Source organism: Stigmatopora argus, chromosome 6 (assembly GCF_051989625.1).
Source record: "Stigmatopora argus isolate UIUO_Sarg chromosome 6, RoL_Sarg_1.0, whole genome shotgun sequence".
Classification (NCBI taxonomy): domain Eukaryota; kingdom Metazoa; phylum Chordata; class Actinopteri; order Syngnathiformes; family Syngnathidae; genus Stigmatopora; species Stigmatopora argus.
In genome coordinates this window covers 2,298,043-2,320,275 of record NC_135392.1, presented here as the reverse complement: position 1 = coordinate 2,320,275, position 22,233 = coordinate 2,298,043, and the positions used below count along the sequence as shown (strand labels likewise).

Sequence of the window (22,233 nt, the reverse complement as noted above, 5' to 3'; positions counted from 1 at the left end):
AAAGTTCCACTTGATTGAAACAACCTCAATAGCCATATTCTTAATAACAGTAAATCATTGTAAAACAATTTCAATGAACCATCTCCTGTCTTAGAACTGTCCATGTTGTTTTTAGCCCACTAAAGTCCAGAAGAAATTCTCCAGGAATTCCTTCTGGCCTTCTTGATACTGCATATATCAAAATATATTCACTCTGACATTTAAAGCCATTTTCACAAAGCCTTTATTTGGTTGCTAGTCCACGGTTTTGCAAAGCTGTTGCAGCCGCTCGGCCGTGTCCTTAATGTACGCAGCCTCGTTGTCACTCAGAGGACTGAAATGACAAAAGGTGAGAGTTTAGTACACGTTCCTGACAAAATGACTTCCTACTCTTACTTGATTTGAGGATGCTCGTAGAAGCGAATTGGTTTACAAACCTTCCCACCTTGGTCACGCGTGCGTACGCGGAGTTTGTTAACTTGTGTTTCAGCCACGTCGGCCCTCTCCTCCGCATCGTCCAGCTCGTGCTGTAGCTTCCTGTACTTGGACAGGTTGGTGTTGGCCTGCTCCTCCTGAATCCAACGAAAAAAAACCAAAAATGAGCAGATCTGCCTCCCGGTTTGGAATCGGCGTACGCTCAACTGACCGATTCTTCGGCCAGCCTCTTGTAGCTCTTGACTTTGAGCTGCAGTTTATCGATGAGGTCCTGCAGGCGGGCCAGGCCCTTCTTGTCTTCATCGGCCTTTGTAAACAAACAAACAAAGGAGCTTGAAAAATGTACCCGATGTGCCTATGTGGTCTATGCTACCTTTACCTGATAGCTTAGCTCTTTGATTCTTCTCTCGTACTTGCGCACCGTCTTCTGTTGCTCTTGGTGTCGCTTCTGTTCCAGCTCCAGCTCGGTCTCGAGTTCTCTGACCTGTTGACAACAAAACGTAGTTAAAAAGAAGCAGAATTTGGCATTTGTGGTAGTACGGGTACTCACCCTAGCCTCCAGCTTCTGGAGCTGCTTCTTGCCGCCCTTGAGGGCGATCTGTTCAGCCTCATCCAGACGCATCTGCAGGTCTTTGATGGTCTGGTCCATGTTCTTCTTCATCCTCTCCAAGTGGGCACTGGTGTCTTGCTCCTTCTTCAGCTCCTCTGCCATCATGGCCGCCTGCAAATGCACGCCAATGCCGTTGAAAGGACTTCAACTTTTCCAGCTTTGGCTAAGCCCAAACTTCTGTTCCTAGCTTACATCCGTGATAGCCTTCTTGGCCTTTTCTTCGGCATTGCGGCTCTCCTGCAGGGCATCATCCACTTCACCCGACAGCATCGAGAGATCGCCTTCCAGCTTCTTCTTTTGATTGATCAGCCCCGTGTTCTAGAGCAAATGATGCCATGTCATTTCAAGAAACTCTCAACCAAAGCTAGTCAGCATCCAATGTTTTAGAGAATCAGATCCGAACGCTCGGTACCTGCGAGTGCAACAGGTTGACTCTCTCGCTGGCTTCCAGCAGCTCATTTTCAGCCATCTTGCGAGCCCGATCGGTCTGCTCCAGTAGGACCCGGAGCTCCTCCACCTCGGCGGCCAGCAGGTTATTACGCCGCTCCGTCATGGTCACCTGCTCCTTAAGTTCCTCGTTTCTGTGGACCGTTTCGTCCAGCTCCAATTGGACATCCTGCACGCAAGTTGAGGCAAGTTACCAATTTAAAGTTTGGACTACTGGGCAAACTATTCCACCAAGGTCGCAATGGGTGCAGGTTTTCGTTCCAACCCATAAAGAAGACATCTTTTCGCTAATCTGGTGTCCTACGATTGCAATCAGTGGATTGTAGTCAGGTGCTTCTTGTTTTCTTGAAATCTCATTGGTCAACGTGCATGTTCCTGATCGGTTGGAACAAAAACCTGCGCCCACAGCGGCCCCCGAGGACCGGTTTGCCCACCCCTGAGCTAAGCTAACTTTTGACTTTCAATTTGTTGGTGAAAATACTTGTTTTTGTTTTTGTTGATAAGGAATAGATGCCAGAGTTATTGTCTTTAATCCGTGTCCCCTTTACCTTAAACTGAACCTGCAGGGTTCTCAAGAGTTTCTGGGATTCTGCAGCCTGTCTGTTGGCATGGTTCAGCTGAACCTCCATCTCATTCAGGTCCCCCTCCATCTTCTTCCTCAGCCGTACCGCCTCGCTGCGAGACCTGGCCTCGGCATCCAAGGTGGCCTGCAAGGACTCCAGGGCTCTCTGGTGGTTACGGCTGAAAGATCACGAAGAGCAAAAAGAGCCACAAGCGTTAGCCAAGATCACGCTAACTATCAACAGAGCTCCCTTCAGTAGAGCTCTCGTGAGCTGGACTGAAAGAACAGAGTCGGACTTACCGCAGGTTGTCGAGTTCTTCTTCCTTTTCGGCTAACTTCCTGTCAACGTCGGCCTTGATTTGGTTCAGCTCCAGTTGAATCCTCAGGGTTTTGCTTTCTTCGTGCTCCAGCGCACCCTGACATGACAAAACACGCAGTGTAGGTCGCATGTTCTCGTTGCTAGTCGTGACTACAGCCATGTATCTACCTCGGCTTCTTCCAAGGCAGCTTGAATTTCACTTTTCTCCAGGTCCAGAGCCTTCTTAGCCTTCTCCAGCTCCTGGATGGTCTTTCCTGCCTGGCTGATTTGATCAGACATGTCGGCGATCTCCTCTATCCAAGGGAGAAAAAAGAAATCCATCATCCATCGTGACTTTACAAATGGCCGCACTTTCGGTGGCGCCTACCCTGCAGGTTCTTGTTTTCCCGCTTAATGGTCTCGAGATGATCCAGGGTCTCCTCGTAGGAGTTTTTCAGTTTAAAGAGCTCTGTGCTCAGGCTCCGGGCCTCTTTCTGAGAATTTTCCAGCTCGGTCTGGCACTCTTCGTACTTCTGCTTCCACTCAGCCAGCACCTGATCAAGAAATCAGGAGGAGTTTTTTTAGAGGACAAAGTAGGACTGGAATGAAATATATCGGTTTTCAGTTCTTACTTTGTCAAAATTTCGTTGCTTCTTGTCCAGGGCCGCAGCGGCGGCATTGGAACGCTCCAAGTCGATAACCAGATCTTCAATCTCGATCTGGAGTCGATGCTTGGTCTTCTCCAGAGAGGAGCACTTGGAATTGGTGGCTTCCATGGTCTCTTCAGTCTCCTGTAGGCGTGTCACCAACTTCTTCCTGAGAAGCAAACACATGTGAAACACCTGCTTTGGTGCCATCCGTTCTGAAACCTTACAAATCTGCCACGTACTTGGCTTCCTCCAGTTCTTCCGTCCTCTGGATGGCGTCAGTTTCATACTTGGTCCTCCACTGCGCCACCTCAGAGTTGGCCTTGGACAAGGCTCTCTGCATCTCGGCCTTAGCCTCCTGGTCCTCGTCGTACTGCTCTCTTAGGAGGTCACAGTCGTGGCGAGAAGACTGAAGGGCGTGGGCCAAGGCGTTCTTTGCCTGGAGGAAGCGGCCGTGATGTTTTGCAAAGAGTCGCGGGGGAACTCTGGCGTGTCGGCAGGCGACGGGGATCGAGAACTGACCTTAACCTCTTCCTCCAGCTGCTTCTTGAGATCCTCAATGTTTTGGCCAAAGGAGGTTTTGCTACGCTGAAGTTGAGAGACCATAGACTCACGCTCTTCCAACTTCCTGCCCACTTCAGCTGTGTGGAGCAAGGTACATTTGTTAGGTCTTGGACTCCATTCCCAAAAGACTTGTCTAGGTCTTGGCGAATTCTGGTCTCGCTCAGTTTTTAGTCCTGCTTGCGAGCACGGCCTTAACTTGCTACCCGGATTTTAATGTGAACCTTTTTGAATGGGACTACTGCGCCGCATGACCTACTCTCGAGATGTTCCTTGAATGTTCCTTACCGCTCTCAGCCTGAGCACGGGCCTTCAGGTTGGTGCTGTCGTTGAGCTGCCTCTGGAGCTCCTCCGCTTTGGCCTTAGCCTCGTTCATCTGATCTTCATAGACGCGACAGCTCTTCTCGGCGTTCAACTGCAGGCCGGAGGAGACGGTTGTCCTTCTAAATCGGGTACTCGGACGGCCTTATTCTACCGACCTTGCCCTTGGAAAGTTGCTCCACCGTGGAGGCCAAGTCGTCTGCCTCCATCTTGGCCTCGCTTCTTTCTTTCTCCAGCTTCTGCTTGACCCGTTGAAGGCTGTCAATCTGCTCGGACAACTCGGCGACCGTGTCCGCTTGCTTCTTCCTCAGGGCGGCCGTCGTGGCCTCGTGGGACAGCATCGCTTCGTCCAGGTCTCGCCTTAGCTTCAGGTAATCCGCCTCCCTCTTCTTGTTGATCTCCACCTGGACCGACGTGGCGCCTCCAGCCTCCTCCAGGCGCTCGCTGAGGTCTTCCAGCTCACGCGCCACGTCTCCACGCTGCTTTTCTACCTTGGCTCGGCAAGCTCTGTCGGCCTCCAGTTCTTCCTCCAGCTCCTCTGTGCGAGCCTGCCATGGGTGGAATCAATATTGTTGTTTACGAGTTTAAAGAGTTCTGTTGCGCTCTAAGTGAGGGCGATGTTTACCAGCAACTCCTTGATTTTCTTCTGGAGTTGGTTGACCAACAACTGCTCATCTTGGAGTTTTGAGCCTATCTCATTCATCTCAAAATCTTTTCTGGGGTGGGGGGACAGTGCAATTGTTGGTAAATCGAGTAGCATTTTCCCGATAGTGGCGTTTCTTGAATGTTTGGACCAGGCTTACTTTTTGAGGCGTTCTTCCATCTGCTGTTTGTCGTTCTCCAGATCCATCACAGATTCCAAACTCATTTTGAGATCTCCTTCCAGTTTTCGTCTGGTCCGTTCCAGATCCAGACGCAACTTCTTTTCTTGTTCCAGGGAGCCTTCCAGCTAATGTACGAAATAGTAGAAAAATGATTTTGTGAGGAAAACAAAGTATACTCTCTTGTGTCTTGGTGACTTTGACAACAAAATGTCTTTTTTGCGCCTGTTCCTTAACATGATTCATGTACAATGCTAAAATGACAACTCTGGAACCCTGAACCTGGAGAACAAAGACCGAAAACTGCGTGTTTGGGCCACTCACGTCATCGACTTGTTGCTCCAACTTGCTTTTGGCTTTGGTCAGACTGTTGACCTTGTCCTCTTCGGCTTGAAGGTCATCCAGAGTCTGCTGGTGGGCCTCTTGGAGAGCCTTCTTCTCCTTAGTCAGCTTCAGTATGGTTTCATCCAAACCGGCCATTTCCTCAACCATGTTTTTGACCTGGGACGGAACAAAGACGTCAACCACGGGAAGACAGATGGATCGGTATCGTTCCGGCCGGAAGCGTCACCTTGTTCTCGAGGGCGTGTTTCTCCTTCTCCACCTTAGCCAAGGTCAGTTCCAGGTCGTCGATGTCTCTCTTCAGCTCAGTGCACTCGTCCTCCAGCTTTCGCTTCTTCGCCAGCAAATCGGCGCTCATCTCCTCTTCGTCCTCCACCCTTTCCTGGAGTTCGGTCACTCTGGCTTCGAACTGGATCTTTGTTTTGATGAGCAGGTCGCAGCGTTCCTCGGCATCTGCAAGATTGTCTTGCTCCTGCGAGTTTGTTTTCATCGGAAGAGGGATAATCAAAGCGGGTTCTTTAGCGTCACCATGCTAAAAAGGGAACGTGCGAAGGGTTTGGGACCGAACACGTACCGCCTGAAGCTGCAGAGAGAGGTCATTCTTCTCTTGGGTCAGGCTGACCTGCCGCTCCTCCAGCTCTTTACGCTTGACGTCGGATTTGTCCAAGGCCTCCTTGAGCTGGACCATCTCCTCTTTGAGGGTGGCCAACTCCTTCTCCGTGGCTGCGCTTTTCAGGAGGGGCTTAATTTTGAAGAAGAGCTTCATCCAAGGCCAGTGCTTCACTGTGTTGAAGGCTCGAATGTTCCACTGGATGATCATCAGAGCCTCCCTAACGTGAGAAAATGGCAACGGGATTGAATTCAGTTTTTTTCAAACTGTTCTCTTGCGAGATCCATAGTCCTGAGTACCTTATAATTGCTTCAGTATCAATATAGTTTTATTTTGCTTTTTCTCGTCTGAGAACCATCAGGCCTTCCTGCCTTTTATTTTCTTTTGGTGGATTAAAAGTGAGAAAATGATGTATTTTGTCTCCCATCTAGTTGGACATCAACAATGACTATGTAGGATTGTAGCCGAGGGTTAATTTCCATTTTTAGTCCCTTGTGGTAAGTTGAAGATCGACGATGACACATACTAGTCCACAGGTGTCAAAGTGGCGGCCCGGGGGCCAAATGTGTCCCGCCGAATCATTTTGTGCGGCCCGAGAAAGTAAATCATGAGTGCCGACTTTCTGTTTTAGGATCAAATTCAAATGAAGAGTATAGACGTATATTAAAATTCCTGATTTCCGCCCTTTTAAACCAATAATTGTAATTTTTTAATCATTTTTTTCTGTGTTTTTAGTTCAAAAATCATTTTGTAAAATATAAAAATATATCAAAAAAGCTAAAATAAACATTGTTTTAGATCTATAAAAAATGAATATTCAGGCCTTTTAATCCAGTTCTTTTAATCCATTTATTAAAAAAAAAATCTAAATATATCTAAAATGGTCTGGCCCACATGAAACCGAGTTGACGTTAACGCGGCCCGCAAACCAACCCGAGTCTGACACCCTTGTACTAGACACACAAACGTAGCACAGTTTTAGACAGCGTTGTGATGGCAATTTTGTGAGTCTAACAGTGCGGCTTTAAGATGATTGGTCAAGAAGTTCAGAGACGGGAGTTCACGTATGTTAATTGCTATTGAGTTCCAGGTATGAAGAGAGAAGATGGTTTGGCTAATTTAGCACTGTTTTTGAAGGGAACTACACAGTCACCTCTAGAGCCAGCCAAAGTTGATGTCTTGGATTTTTTGGGTACAAAATCTTGCAGTGGAGGAGGAGCTTTGTTACCAAAGATTTTGTAAATTAAGTTGGCATCTGCATATTTAACAGTATTGTTCCAGTTCAGGCGTTTGTGTTTTTTTTTAATATCTGTCAAATACCACTTAAACACAAATACACTTTAGGCGGCACGTTGGTGTAGTGTCTAGCTCGCCCGCCTCACAGTTCTGAGATCGAGGGTTCAATCTCTGAGTTTTTTTTTTTTACATTTCATAGCTTCGTTGCTTTTAAATACTTGCCATTACCCTTAAAATTAAATTAAGTATTTGCACTAAAATTGGACTCACTCCCAACACCACTACAATATTATAATCATTAAATTCCACGATTATATTCTCTTGGAATAATGTTGCTTGTTAAACGGTTCTTTTTATTGTGGTTGGTTTGAGGTCGTAACTTCCATCAACAGGTCAAAGCGAGGGGGTCGGCGCGTGTAATTCTAGAGTCGCGTCTTTCTTTATTTAGTGCCTTGCCCTTGCCGCTCGCTTGATCTAATCGCACGCGGTGGGCTGTGACGCTGCGAACTGATATGCCCAACGCCGCTTTTGATGTTTCACGAGTGACCCAAGCGGGCTAGCGGATTGATTTAGTCTCCCTAGGATGGCTTCTCACAACCCTAAATATGGAGTCCAAGGACTCGCCGTCAGTGTTTAGAGGGTGAATTTTAGTGGGTGCGCGCCCTCCCCCGGGCGCCGCAACCAGGGGCGGGGGGGAAGTCCGTTGCATTTTCCACATAACTCCGTGCCAAGTGCCCCCTCAAAGGTGAGCGTCTGTGTTTTTTTAGCAACCCAAACGTTGGGCCCGGCAGCGGGCTTTAATCCTCCCGTCAGTCGCCACGCATCCCACCAATGCGCTGGCTTGGAAGCACAGGCGCCGCGGACAAAAGGGGCCAGGGGCCATCGGGCGTACGAGGAGGGGGGCCGCCAGTTGTATTTTTAGGGAGGCCCCCCGAGCAGCTGCCGCTTGACACATGTCGCCATTTGCCGGCGTGGGCGAACCGGTGGAGAGAGAACGGACGCTGATCTGAGGGTAGCGCCATAGTCGCCGCCGTTTTGATTCGGGGAAGGGGGTGCGCACGCCCGGAAATGATAGGGGGGGGGGGGTGTTGGGGGGCGACACTGCCCTTGCATGCCACTACTACTTGAGTTTGATTTATTAATGAAAATATTTATATTCATGTTAATGAGCATATATATGTAAATGTGTATGATTGTAGCTAAGGGCTAATTTCCATCTTTAGTTCCTTGTGTAGGTTGAAGATAAATGATGACCATACTAGACACACAGATGCCTACGTAGCATAGTTTTCGATAGAGTTGTGATGACAATTTTGTGGCTCTAACAGACAACTTTAAGATAAGGGTGTCAGACTCGGTTGGTTCGCGGGCCGCATTAACGTCAACTCGATTTCATGTGGGCGGGACCATTTTATAAATAATATTTTTATTTTTTTATAAATGGATTAAAAGCCCTAAATACTCAGTTTTTATAGATCTAAAGCAATGTTTATTTGAGCTTTTTTTTTAGTAAGGGAAAATCATTTATTTAATCATTTGTTTTTCCATTGCAAAAGGAAACCAAATTTTTCTTTATGTTCCATATTAACGTGGAAAACAGAAAATATTTTTATATATTTTTAGATTTTACAAAATGATTTTAGAACTAAAAACTAAAAACAGAAAAACGGATAAAAAATTGCAATGATTGATTTAAAAGGAGGAAAATCAGGAAATATAATATACATCTATAATCTTCATTTTAATTTGATCCTAAAACAGAAAGTCGGCACTCATGATTTACTTTCTCGGGCCGCGCAAAATGACACGGCGAGCCAGATTTGGCCCCCGGGCCGCCACTTTGACACATGTGCTTTAAGATGATTGGCCAAGAGGATTAGAGTGACGGGAGTTGACGTATGCTAATTGCTATTGAGTTCCAGGTATGAACGGAGAAAGTGCTTTGGCTAATTTCGCACTGTTTTTGAAGGGAACTACACAGTCACCTCTAGAGCCAGCCCTTGTTGATGGGTGGAATTGGAAGGCTAAGCTAGCGTGTGGCTAAGGAAGCGGTTTGGCAATGGTTGTATGCTTTTGTAGGGTTTGTGTTTTACCTCTTTTGATTCATGAGTCTCAGCTGCAGCCTCATGAGCATGCCTCGACCCACCGCTTGCAGCAGCGTCAGAATGATAGCCAGCCGCTTATCTCGCATTTCCTCCAGATGGCCCAGGAGGCCAGCCTTGAAAAACACCTAGAGCCCAGAAAAAGTCCTTTTGAAAATAACATAAGCTAGAACGGCAAGCCACCAATTTCATATCAAAACCTTTCTGCTGATATCAAAGTCTAAAACCTTTCAATTTGGATTCAATAGCCTTCAATGGAGTTCATGACGTCGACACTTAACACAATCAGTCACATTTTACGTAAAAACTGCAACTTTGAGGTTTTTGAAAAATGTCGCTAAAGCATTTCGGACATTTGAATGAAGAACTTTGCGTTAAAAAAAATATATAAATATAAGTCATCCAAAGATGATGATGACAGTTGTTTTGTTCTTCCATGGATTGGACTCAATGTTTGCATCACGAATATTTTGTTATTTGCGATACAAATAACACAGTTATTCGTGAAGCCATGATACCAGTGTGTATTGTAGGGTGATGTCATTTACCTTTGTGTGTCCAAATCGATATTGATTATGGTCGATATCCAAGGAAGCCAGCAGCTTCTCTGCCCCTTTCCTGCTGTCCACAAACTGGTCATCTGGGATGGCTTGTGGGTTCAGGATACGGTAGCTGGAAGTCATCAATATATTTATTTTCCTTCTAAAATCAAATGTACCCCCGTGATAAACCCACGTGTGTCTGGCGGACTTACCGTTGCTTGAACTCGGCATAGAGGATTCGATTAGGAAAGCCCTTCCTGCAGATCCTGATGCCCTCCAGCACCCCGTTGCAACGAAGCTGGTGCAGCACCAGGAACGGGTCCATGATGCCTGCGTGGCAACAATGCGAAACGTCAGTCCCACCCATTGGCTTCTCCTCGTTCTCATGTATTTCGGCGGCTATCTACCTGGCGTCTTGGTTTCGTTCGGGATAATACAGCGCACAAAATGAGGCTGGGTGCTTCGTAGGTTGGTCATCAGCTTGTTCAGATTCTCCTGGGAAGAAATAGAAGCAACTTGCCATCAACAAACGCAATCTGTGTACTTGGACGTAGTATAGCGTATTGTCTCGCATATTAGCCACTTGCGTGTATAAGCCGCACCCTTAAAATTGCTGCATTTTTTCTCGCATATTAGCCGCTTGTGTGTATAAGCCGCACCCTTAAAATTGCTGCATTTTTTCTCACATATTAGCTGCTTGCGTGTATAAGCCGCACCCTTAAAATTGCTGAATTTTACAATTTCTCGCGTATAAGCCGCCCCCTGATTGACAATTTTCACCTCCATATTCATGGTTTTAATAGGGAGTACAAATGTGTTACTTTGAAGGGAAAATCTTAAGAAAAATCATCCCACATGGTATTGGATTATCGCAACTTCACTTATCGTGAATTCACATATTTGCAAATTTTTTCTGCTGTTAATTATTATTATTTTTTCTTTTTAAAGTTCATAAAAATGTGAAAATCCACGCTGAAACACATAAGCGGAAGCCACTCTTGCTACTAAGACTCAGCACTGAAGAAAAAATAAGGTATGTTATAAATGGGGTGACCCTACTTTGCGATTTTTCAATTATCGTGGCCATGTTTGATCTATTATTACATTAACCTCAATATTCGAGGGATTACTGTACTGTATGAATCGAATGCACTGGATTGGACAATTCGAAAGGGTGTTGCCTGCATGTGGACAAATTCAAAAAGGAAGTCATGTGAGCAGTACAACCAGGAAATGTGTCCGTAGTGGTCTAGTTTGTCATCTCAAGGTAAGATGGCGCCCTGAGCGATTAATGGCAGGCACAAGTAAGTGAGTTTTTTAACATTTTATCCAAGATACGCTTATTTTTTTTCTTGAATTTCATTCATAGTCGTCAAAATTTGTCTTGCGTTATGACGTCGCCCTCGTCACCTTGCAGTTTTGTGGATGTCAAGTCTAATTTGTGCGCATATAAGCCGTACCCTGGATTCAGTCATCATTTTTTTAGCAACAAATACGGCTTATACGCGAGAAAATACAGTATTTGTAGTCTGACGGTAGATGCGTATTTCCTTCTTTGTTAAATCCGTGGCCGTTCACTGCGATGGAATGAGGGAAGAGCCAGCACAGACTTAAAGTGATGTTCATGTGATCATTGCCCTAAACATCACTGCAAGTCTTAACTGCCTCCGTCCCCGAGCTCCTCCGATGTCCACGGCGTACCTTCACTAAAGACCTTTCCAACCAATAAAAGACCGTTCTGGCTCACCTTGTGTAGCTGCGAAACCGTCTGGAAGGAGGCCGCCTTCTTCCTCTTCTCTTTGGTCCCGGCCTTGAGGTTCACTGTGGGTCCAAAGGTTGCCAGGTTGAGGACTTGGAAGGATTCATTTCTGTAGACCCTCACGTGTCGGAAACCCTTTCCCCTACCTGAGTCGGAGCTCATGTAATTCTCGTAGAGAGAAGCCAGCAGTTTGTTGGAAGACTTGCGGAAAACGCTCACCACCGTCTCGTTCAACGGGTCTTTGTTTTTGTCCAACCATCCTATGATGTTATACGGTACCTAGCGAAGGCCAGAACCAAGGTTCAAGCGAGTTGTAAGAACGGCAACTCCGTAGGGGGGAAAAAACGTTTCGGTTCGGCTAGCTTACCACTCCGGCGTAGTGAACCAGCTCAAAGTGGGCTTCGTACTTGCGCTTCTTGTCCAGACGTGGTTTTTGGAGATTTGGAGATTTGCCTAGGTGATTGTCAAACATCTTGGCTTTGAAGCTGCTGTCCGTGGCTTTGGGGAACATGCACTCCTCCTCCAGGATGGACATGATTCCCAGTGGCTGTTGGGACACCAATAGTGTATTCAGATGGTTCAGGACAACAGAAAGATCATTCCAGACTTGGAGGACATTTGGGCCTGAACCTGGACCTTTCTAGTTTTCCGCTACACGGTCATCAGTGATCCGTAATGGACTATCAATGGCATACCTGTCAACCTCTGCCGATAACTGCCCTTATAAATGATTATGATTCCCCTTACAAACCCCCCAAAAAACCTTACAAACACCGTACGACTCGCGAGTCGTACGGTGTTTGTAAGGTTTTTTGGGGGGTTTGTAAGGGGAATCATAATCATTTATAAGGGCAGTTATCGGCAGAGGTTGACAGGTATGCAATGGCCAATCGAGTCTTTTGTACCTTCTCGATGAGATCAATGCAGGCTTGAAGGTCCAGGCCAAAGTCGATGAAGGTCCACTCGATGCCTTCCCGCTTGTACTCCTCTTGCTCCAGGATGAACATGTGGTGGTTGAAAAACTGTTGCAGTTTCTCATTGGTGAAGTTGATGCACAACTGCTCGAAGCTGTTGAGCTGCGACCAGACCGCAAAACCTGAACATCGTTTCTTTTTGTGAGACCGAGTGATCGATTGATCCATCAACGTACGTCAAAGATCTCAAAACCGGCGATGTCCAGAACGCCGATGAAGAACTGGCGGGGCAGCGAGGTGTACAGGGTACGGTTGATCCTTCCCACCAGCCATTTGAACATGCGGTCATACGTGGCTTTGGCCAGAGCGCCAACGGCGTAGTTGACCTACGAACCAATGTATGGTTCCAGAATTTCGTCTCTCGTTTCTAAAAAAAAAAACAAGCCCTTACCTGTTCCACGTTCTGTCCTTTCACCACGTACTCGTTCCCGACTTTCACCCTCGGGTGGAGGAGACCTTTGATGAGGTCCGCGGAACTGACGCCCATCAGGTACGAAGCCTTGTCGGCACCTTTCGCGAAAGAAGGGGAACGGATCTCACGGTTGCTCTGGTGGAATTTTTCGGGTTGCCACGGCGAGGTCTCACTTTCAGTGTTGTCGGCCTCGGCTTGCTCCTCGCGCTGCTTCTGCTTGAACTTCATGTTGCCGAAGTGCATGATGGCGCCGACTATTTTATAGCAGCCGTACTTCTCCTCCGGCAGGAAGCCCAGGATGTCCATGGCGTGCTGTGGAGTTGAGTTGGATTTATTTCGTTTGCTTGAGGTTGTTATGTTGAAGATCTGATCTCTTACGTCAGTGGCCATCAGCTCCTGTCCGTCATCCATGTTCTCCACGGAGATCACCCCCTGCGAGCAGAAGTGATAGTCGTACGGGTTGGAGGACACCAGCAGCATGTCTGAAAGCAAAGAGTTCAGAAGGTCACGTCAGGCTCGCGCAAGGTCATGCAAAGATCAACAAGGATGTCAGGACTACCTAAGAGTTCAGGTTTCTTCTGCGACATGATCTGGTAGTAAATGTGGTAGCTCCGTTCCCCTGGTTGCTGGAAAATCACTCTGGATTTTTCCAGAAGATCTGAGAAGGCAAGAGGAACAGTTCAGAAGTCATCTTTGGTATTTTGACTAGTCTTCAGAAGACATTTCCACACTAAAATTTGAGATTGTGCAATCAGTTTTTAGAACGCCTGGAGGGAGATTTTGAGTTCTCTGCCTTTGTTGTTCTTGTTGATGGGGAGGATACTAAATAAAATGGCCACTACTCCATTTTTTGTAGATAGATTACAACGAAATTTGGTAGGTTTATTCTGTGGATGCATACACATTGATCCTTGGAAGCCGAATTTTGTTTTTTGTTTTTATTTTTGGCTCAGGGATAATTACATGATTTAAAATGCGTATTTTTTGCCTGTAGGTTCCGACTTGGACAGTAGAGCGGCAAGGTAGAAATAACGTCCCTCCGAACAAAAGCAAAACTAGATGCGGCTTATGTTTGTCAGGGTGGCGGGGTGCCGGAGCCCATGGCCCAAGAAACCGTGACCTGAACTCAATTCGGCACGCCATAAAAATGAGAATTTAGTCAAAATAAGCCACCAACTCACATATGTCGATGTCAGAAGAAGCCAGTTTGCCAGTGGGGCCAAAATGGATCCTGATAAACTTTCCCTGCAGGGATGAAGTAGAATGCTCAAAAATGACCATGAAGGTAATTTCCTGTATTTGGGAGCTCTGAGGTTTTTTAAGTACTCACAAATCGGGATGAGTTATCATTCCTCAATGTTTTGGCATTGCCAAACGCCTCCATGGCAGGGTTGGCTTCGATGATCTGGTCCTCCAGAGTCCCCTGAGAGCGAGAGAGGGTGATTAACATAGCTGTCAATCTCGGACAATTGTTCCCCTTATTAATGATTGCAATTCCCCTTATTAAGCGATTAAAAAAACGTAGACGGGGTGCCCAATCAGTCGGTGCACTAAATTCAAGATTGTGTAGATGTCGCTGTATGACGCTGACAGCTTGACCGTTTGGGTACATTGCTTGCTGACGCGTTATATTGATATACAGTAATCCCTCGAATATCGCGGTTAATGTCGACCAAACATGGCCGTGATAATTGAAAAATTGGGGTCATATTGGGTAATAATGGTTGGGAAAAATTGTTAAGTAGTGCTTTCGCGTTAAGTGAAGAGAATAATAGAGGGATTCCTGTAGTGAAAAGGGCAGAAGTAACTGATGCGCATATTATACTAAAAGCATGATAACATTAGCAATTGACGATGACGTTTTGGTCGGCTACCAATGACCAAGACGATCCGAATTAGAGCCGAAATGAGTAAAACGGGATCGGTTTTACAAAAAAAAACGTACAAATGCAACGCGACATATATTTACTCACATAGGGCGCACTTAAAAGTCTAAAATTTTCTCAAGTGGATGGGGTGCCCAATCAGTTGGTGCGCCTTTTGTATGAACTAAGTTCAAGATTCTGTGGTTGTCGCTGACAGTTTGACTGTCCGGTTACATTGCTTGCTGACGCACTTTATGTATATAGTGAAGAGATGGATGTGTGAAAGGGGAATGTGGGTGCGCATATCATTCTTAAAGCATGACAATATTAGTAGTTGGCAATGTTGTTTTCATCTGCTAGCTGATCCGGATTAAACCGGAATGGGTAAAACGTGATCAGTTTTACAAAAAAAAAACGTATTTAAAAAAAGAATCCCTTACAAAAGTTGTTATACGGTGTATACAATTTGAAATGATCCAAAAAATAAGTAGAAAATATGGGAAAATGTATAAATTGATAGGTATGAATTAACAACTCATAAACCGGAATGGGTAAAACGTGATCAGTTTTACAAAAAAAACGTATTTAAAAAAATAAATAAATAAATAAAATAAAAATAAGAATGCCATGCAAAAGTTGTTATACGGCGTATGCAATTTGAAATGATAAAAAAAAGTAGAAAATACGGGAAAAATGTATAAATTGACAGGTATGGATGAACAACTCATAAACCGGAATGGGTAAAATGTGATCGGTTTTACAAAAAAAACGTATTTATAAAAAAAAAAAAAAGAAAAGAAAAAAGAATCCCATGCAAAAGTTGTTATACGACGTATGCAATTTGAAATGATTAAAAAAAAAGTAGAAAATACGGGAAAAATGTATAAATTGACAGGTATGGTTTAACAACTCATACACTCAAAGCAGGCCTGCCTGTAAAAATGGATTTTGTCCGTGGCATTTAAAAATGACCATTCACTAAATTTAATAAAGTGCTGCTGTCACTCACCCCTGTTTTGGTGGCAGGACCCGACTGCAAGTAGAAAAAAACCACAAGAAAAAGATCGTGAGTATCACATTTTGCCAAGTACGAGACGTTCACAATGGGGAACAACATCGGGACCCATAAAAGCTGTTTGTTAAAGCAATGGTATAAAAAAAAAATAAATAAAAAAAGACAATGGACTTCTTTTTTTTATATGATGTGGGAGGCGGGGAATGAGCATCAGACACAAAAATGAGGAAAAAAAATCAAAGAAAAGATTTGGATCTTAACCAAAAAGGGGAAAAACATTCAAAATTTGCAAAGCACAAAAGGGTCAAAAATGCAGGGAATGCAGTCAAGGGTTCCTGCCATGTAAAAAAAAATATCAAAAGGAAGAAAAAACAAAAAAGGAAAAGAAAATTCAGGCCAAAAAAATGGACTGAAAAAGGAAGGGAAGGAAAAAAAAGGTGTCCACGTTTGTCTTACTGCTTTCTTAGCAGAGGCTTCCCCGAGAGCTGCCACAATGGCAAAATACTGAATGACACGTTTCGTGTTGACAGTTTTGCCAGCACCGGATTCTCCGCTAGGAGTGTGAAAAGTCACAGGTGAAAAGAAGGAAAAGGAGGAAAAGAAAGAAAAGGAAAGAACACACTGGGGAGTTTTTTTGCAAATTGGAATTTGACGGTTGTTTGGGACTCATTTCTGGGTGCAGAATCCAAAAAATAACGAAATTGTTGGTGCTACTCCACAAAGTGTGTTTTCCCAGTAAAAAAACAACATAAATAGCAATATAAAAGTTTTAAAAGTCACATCCCGGCTAGGTGAATTCTAAAATATTGCACAGTCTGGTGTCAAAGTGGCGGCCCGGGGGCCAAATCTGGCCCGCCGCATCATTTTCTGTGGCCCGGGAAATTTAATCATGAGGGCTGACTTTCTGTTTTTAGGATCAAATTAAAATGAAGAGTATAGATGTATATTAAATTTCCTTATTTTTCCCCTTCTAAATCAATAATTGTCATTTTTTATTTTTTCTGTGTTTTTAGTTCAAAAATCATTTTTAAAATCTAAAAATATATATAAAGAGACAACTTCATATCCTTCTCTTAAAATATGAAAAATTACTTAATAGACTGTATATGCTTGTTTCATAAAGGTGTTCAAATATTGACAATAAAATAGACAAGACTCCCTATTTATATATATATGGCTAATTGTCTATATTAGAGTTAAAAAAATAAAAAATAAATTAAGATTACTTTTGGATGATGCACCCAAAAACGAGGTAAAAACAACATTTTTGGGGGAAAAATGATGCCCAGTGAAATAGTACCACACAATAAAAAATGAGGACGTCAAAAATCTTTGAAAGAAAAATATGTTTTAAAAATGGTTGCCAATTTAAGTTAGCAATAAAGCAAATTCTTTGCCCATAGAAAAAACTTACGTGATAAGCATGGACTGGTTCTCCCGATCTGAAAATTTTTTTAATAATAATGGCTCATTATGCGTGTCTTTATGCTCTATTTTGTATGAGTGTGTGGGTGTGTGTGTGTGTATGTAAACACTCACTTTGCAGCATGGAATTGTAGGCATTGTCAGCAATGGCGTAGATGTGCGGGGGCACTTCGGACCGGCGTTGGCCTCTGTAGCCGGCCACCACGGGGGCCGTGTAGACCGGCAGCCATTTATACGGGTTCACCGCCACGCAGAAGAGGCCCGAGTAGGTCTAAAATTGACAATGTGGGTGTTACGTCTAGTTCACTTTTTGCACGGCAACACGCTCGTAACATAACATAAACAAATTGAAATGAACTTGGATTACGATGTAGACACACTCAAAAATAAGTTGAATCTAACAATACACTAAACTTCATTCTAATTTTGTTTGAAATTTTGATACCTTTCTTGGCTCTATAGGCCCCGCCTCCACCCTGACTTTCAGATGCAACCTATCAAGGGTTGTTTGAGTTTGTATTCTATTCAAAATATTCCCAAAATGATGCACACAAACGTCCTCACAATAGGATAACGCACGCCCACTTGCCAACGAGAAGTAGTTTATACTCCTCTCGTATTAGCGAACAAGCTCCGCCATTCGCACTGACTAATGGGAAAAAAAAACACTGAAAAAATGCAAGGCTCCGCCCAGTGCTCGCAGAGACATTACAAAGAGGGAGTTGCGACGGGAAAGACAGTGGCCATGATGTTCTTAAGAGCAGTTTCTCGCGTGTATCAAAATTTGTCTCGTATATCAAGATAAATATCTGCCCAAAATGTTGGTAAAAAAGTATCTTCTAAAAGTAGGCATATTTCTCATAGATAAAAAACACAGGTTAACAAATTAGGTATCAAATGACATGCGTAAAAGAAATATAATAGACTTCTAAATTCAAGCAACCCATCAAAAAATGTTAAATGTTAACCTTATAGCACAGGTGTCAAAGTGGCGGCCCGGGGGCCCAATCTGGCCTGCCGCATCATTTTTTGTGGCCCGAGAAAGTAAATCATGAATGAGTAGTATATACTCCTCTCGTATTAGCGATCGCTCCGCCATTCGCACTGACTAACTAGAAAAAATAAAAAACACTGAAAAAATGCAAGGCTCCGCCCAGTGCTTGCAGAGACATTACAAAGAGGGAGTTGCGACCAGAAACACAGTGGCCATGATGCTCTTAAGAGCAGTTTCTCGCGTATATCAAAATTTGTCTCGTATATCAAGATAAATATCTGCCCAAAATTTTACTCGTATCTCAAATTACTTATGCCGGGCCACTCGTATGTCAAGGTACCACTGTATGACTTCAATCTCCTAATATTACGCAAAAATCCGCAAGAAAATGACCGTTCACAATTTGATATTTCAAGACGTAATTTAACGTTCATCACATTCAGATTTTTAACCTTGTAAATCCTTCAATTTTAATCTCGCTCTATTCATATTCATAATTATTTTTTGGCGGCACGGCGGTTGGGAAACACCGGGTGTAATTTGGCAAATAACGCGTTTAGTCAGACGGTACTCACGTAGATCATCCAGGACGAGTAGCGTCGGCGCATGTTGAAGAGGACGGAGGCTTCGTTGAGGTGCGTCAACATGGCCATGTCTTCAATCATGTCGTATTTTGGGGGGTTCATCTGTTGGATGTCGCTGTCTTTCACTGTCAAAGTCTGGATGGAGTAGATGGCGGGAGTTAGGACTTGTTTGCCAAATAATGTTGGACTTTTGCTACGTTTGTGCATCTGACCTTGCCATTTTTGGTCTGAACGGTGACTTTGTCCCCGTTCAGTTCTTTGATTTCGATCTCCACGTACGCCTCCTTTTCGTCGGGGATCCACGCTCGCTTCTTACCTGTAAAAGATCATTATTTGGATTAACATGCTGCAATTGCTCAAAAAAAGCATGCACCCAAAACAAGTTAATTGGTGAGACTTTTTTGTATTTTTTTTGAAGAATTAAAAAAAATGCTATTGGGATATTGACATTTTAATTCATTTTTAATCCTTCAAAATGCTCTTTGTCACTATATGGAATAACCAGTGTTTTTTTTCTATGAGAAATACGCCTAATTTTATAATCCGCTTTTTACGCATTGGCACAATTCATCGTAAATAACTAAAAATTAATTCAATATGAGGTCAACCTTTAACAATTTTTCATGGATTCCTTGAATTTAGAAGTCTATTATATTTCTTTTACACATGCAATTTGTTAACTAATTTGTTAACCCTGTTAACAAATGTGTTTTTTTTTCTATGAAAAATATGCCTACTTTTATAATCCATTTTTTTTACGCATTGGCATACGTCATTGTAAATAAATAAAAATTAATTCAATATTTGGTCAAACTTTAACAATTTATCGTAAATAAATCAAATTAATTCAATATAAGGTCAACCTTTACCAGTTTTTGATGGGTTCTTTGAATTTAGAAGTCTATTATATTTCTTTTAAACATTCAATTTGTTAACTAATTTGTTAATCCTGGCCAGTGTTTTTTTCTATGAGAAATATTCCTACTTTTATAATAATTTTATCGTAAATAAATAAATATTAATTCAATATTAGGTCAAACTTTAACAATTCATCGTAAATAAATAAAATTAATTCAATATTAGGTCAAACTTGAACAATTTATCGTAAATAAATAAAAATTAATTCAATATAAGGTCAAGCTTTAACCATTTTTGATGGCTTCCTTGAATTTAGAAGTCTATTATATTTATTTTACACATACAATTTGTTAACCCTGACCAGTGTTTTTTTCTATGAAAAATATGCCTACTTTTATAAAAATAAAAAAACGCACTGACACAATTTATCGTAAATTTAAAAAAAAAAACTCAATATAAGGTCAAACTTTTAAAAAAATGGATGGGTTCCTTGAATTTAAAAGTCTATATTTTGTTTATACATGTCATTTGTTAACCATGGCATGACAAATACGTGCCTAAAAATATATTGTTCCTTTCCCCTCATAAAAAAAAGTGCGTCCCGTGAAAATAGCGAGCAAACGTAATTTTCAAACTTACCATCAAAAGCCACCGTCTGCACCGCCAGTTGCTCCAATTCCGATTTGCGTAAAAACGGCGCCGCTTCCCCGAAATCCTTCATGTCAAAACGGGACATTTTTCTTCCACGAGCGGGACTCACGTGGTCTCCCTTCGATGTCAATAAAAACAAATGAGGTTAAAATACTTTCTCTTCAACTTCACCCAAAAAAACCAAACTTGAAACCCACCTAAGAAAGGCAAAAAGTTCTCCTGTGACTTTGGGGGGCGACGTGCACGAGGAAATGACGGCAGGGCGACAAGTGGGCTGGCTTTATAGCGTGTTGTCAAGGTCACGCTCAGTGGACATTTGTCCCTCATTAGTTTATGCCGCCTCCTCCGCAGCCCATTGGTGGACGGCGGCGGTCTCAATTGACACAAAAGGAAAGCAACGTTTTTGTCATTGCGAGCTATTTTTGTAGCTCACTTATTTCGCGCAGCCGTCGGGGGGGACGGACGGACGGACGGACCACGACAGAATGTTGCATTTCTCGTCTTTGATCTGAGTTACTTTTTGACGGAGACACGTTGTAAGAAATTTAGACCTAAAACGGGGATGTCAAAATCGAGGCTCGGGGGTCGGATTCGGCTCACCTTGTCATTTTTATTCCTTTACGCCATCGATGGCGGTGAATGGGTTAACGTATTTTCTCGCTTTGTATTTGTCGCTCAAAAAAAATGATGACTGAATCGAGGGTACGGCTTATATGCGCATAAATTAAATTTGACATGCATGAAACTGCAAGGTGACAAAGACGGAACGCCATAACGCCATTGCGCCATGACGTCATGACGCAAGACAATGCGGCCGATACGGTCATTAAAAAACTGCATGTGTAAAAGAAATATATTAGACTTCTAAATTCAAGGAAGCCATCAAAAATTGTTAAAGGTTGACCTTATAGTGAATTAATTTTATTTATTTACGATGAATTGTGCTACCTGAAAAAAACTTGTGCCTGCCATTTGCTTGCTCGGGGGCGCCGCCATCTTACTTTTCGGACACACTTCCTGGTTGTACTGCTCACATGACTTCCTTTTTTAATTGAACTTCCTTATGAATTTAACCAAAATAATGTGCAATCAATTTATACAGTATCTCAGAAATAGCACGTGCGACGATATTTCTTAAAATTTTCCCTTCAAAGTAACACATTTGTACTCCCTATTAAAACCACGAATATGGAGGTGAAAATGGTGAATCAGGGGCGGCTTATACAAGAGAAATTGTAAAAATCTATGATTTTAAGGCAATTTAAGGGCATGGCTTTTAGGCAGAGGCGGCTTATATGTGAGAAAATACGGTAACACATTTCTACTCCCTTTTAAAACCATGAATATGGAGGTGAAAATTGTCAACCAGGATTCGGCTTATACGAGAGAAATTGTCCAAGTCAACCATTTTAAGGCAATTTTAAGGGTGCGGCTTATACGCAGGTGCGGCTAATATGTGAGAAATACGTTAATCTTCAATTTGACACGACTCAATCTGTTTTTTTCCCAACTCCAGATATCACCACGGGCCTCTTTTTCCGTCTTACGTTTTCTAGGGTCATTTTGTCACGAGCCCACCATCTGACCTTGAGAGCGAGGGGAAAGGTTGGCGCGTGGGGGTGGTTGGCGTTTGGCGCGTTTGCGACGTTCTCAAAATAGACAAAGCCGGAGTCCAGAATTCCGCGTGGGGCGCTTTCCAAAAAGCCCGCCAGTCGAAGCCATTCCAGGCATCTTTCTCGTAAAAAGGCCCTAAAAGTCGGGCCGGGCGGCCATTTTAGCCGACGGCCTTATCGTCGGAGGAGGTGTCGCCGCGATGGCTCCAACGTCGGCGGTGAGATAGGGGGGCTATTCTGGGAGAAGGGTCTCTTCGGAGTGGCCGGCCGGGGCTGCTTTTCGTACTATGTCACCCGCCGTGGCGTTTGAAAAAGGCTGGCATGCTGATAACACATGAGGAGGAGATGAATCCCAAAGTCCCCGTGCAGAGCTGCCGGCTTTAAATAAGTCTGTAAACACACACGAGTGTACAAATACACGGTGGAGCGTTTGTAGCGCCCGCCCGGCACATCTCTCCGCACCGCTAAACTGCAGCCTTGAGCAACAGCTGACTTGTCCAGGTCACGGCTCCTCTTTCATCCCCACTGGTCCTCACGATCGTTTAGGCTAATGTGGCCAGACTCCTGTTT

At 43.7% G+C, this 22,233-nt stretch overlaps 1 protein-coding gene across 1 annotated transcript; it reads right to left on the bottom strand.

The window, feature by feature from the left end:
- Positions 1 to 205: 205 nt before the first annotated feature.
- myh7ba (myosin, heavy chain 7B, cardiac muscle, beta a) lies at positions 206 to 20,290 on the bottom strand. Its single transcript, XM_077602420.1, has 43 exons — positions 20,248 to 20,290; positions 20,039 to 20,168; positions 18,754 to 18,857; positions 18,533 to 18,676; positions 17,078 to 17,234; positions 16,953 to 16,980; positions 15,995 to 16,091; positions 13,989 to 14,081; positions 13,840 to 13,903; positions 13,218 to 13,316; positions 13,037 to 13,140; positions 12,832 to 12,970; positions 12,638 to 12,756; positions 12,423 to 12,572; positions 12,178 to 12,348; positions 11,640 to 11,819; positions 11,419 to 11,551; positions 11,261 to 11,334; positions 9,921 to 10,008; positions 9,726 to 9,843; positions 9,520 to 9,643; positions 8,963 to 9,099; positions 5,598 to 5,853; positions 5,253 to 5,495; positions 5,006 to 5,182; positions 4,664 to 4,809; positions 4,486 to 4,576; positions 4,019 to 4,408; positions 3,828 to 3,954; positions 3,501 to 3,619; positions 3,221 to 3,417; positions 2,964 to 3,147; positions 2,720 to 2,885; positions 2,521 to 2,645; positions 2,334 to 2,449; positions 2,020 to 2,212; positions 1,437 to 1,640; positions 1,217 to 1,342; positions 965 to 1,135; positions 794 to 898; positions 626 to 721; positions 417 to 551; positions 206 to 313 (listed from the first exon to the last, which is right to left on the bottom strand). The coding sequence occupies exons 2-43, from the start codon at positions 20,133 to 20,135 to the stop codon at positions 302 to 304; spliced, it is 5,799 nt and encodes a 1,932-aa protein (XP_077458546.1). The 5' UTR covers positions 20,136 to 20,168; positions 20,248 to 20,290; the 3' UTR covers positions 206 to 301.
- Positions 20,291 to 22,233: the final 1,943 nt, after the last annotated feature.

Coding starts and splice junctions, on each gene's coding strand:
- myh7ba (XM_077602420.1), bottom strand. CDS start 20,135: ATGTCCCGTTTTGACATGAAGGATTTCGGGGAAGCGGCGCCGTTTTTA. Junction 2,213..2,333: donor GAAGAACTCGACAACCTGCG/GTAAGTCCGACT, acceptor GTGATCTTTCAG/CCGTAACCACCAGAGAGCCC. Junction 1,343..1,436: donor TCAACCTGTTGCACTCGCAG/GTACCGAGCGTT, acceptor CATTTGCTCTAG/AACACGGGGCTGATCAATCA.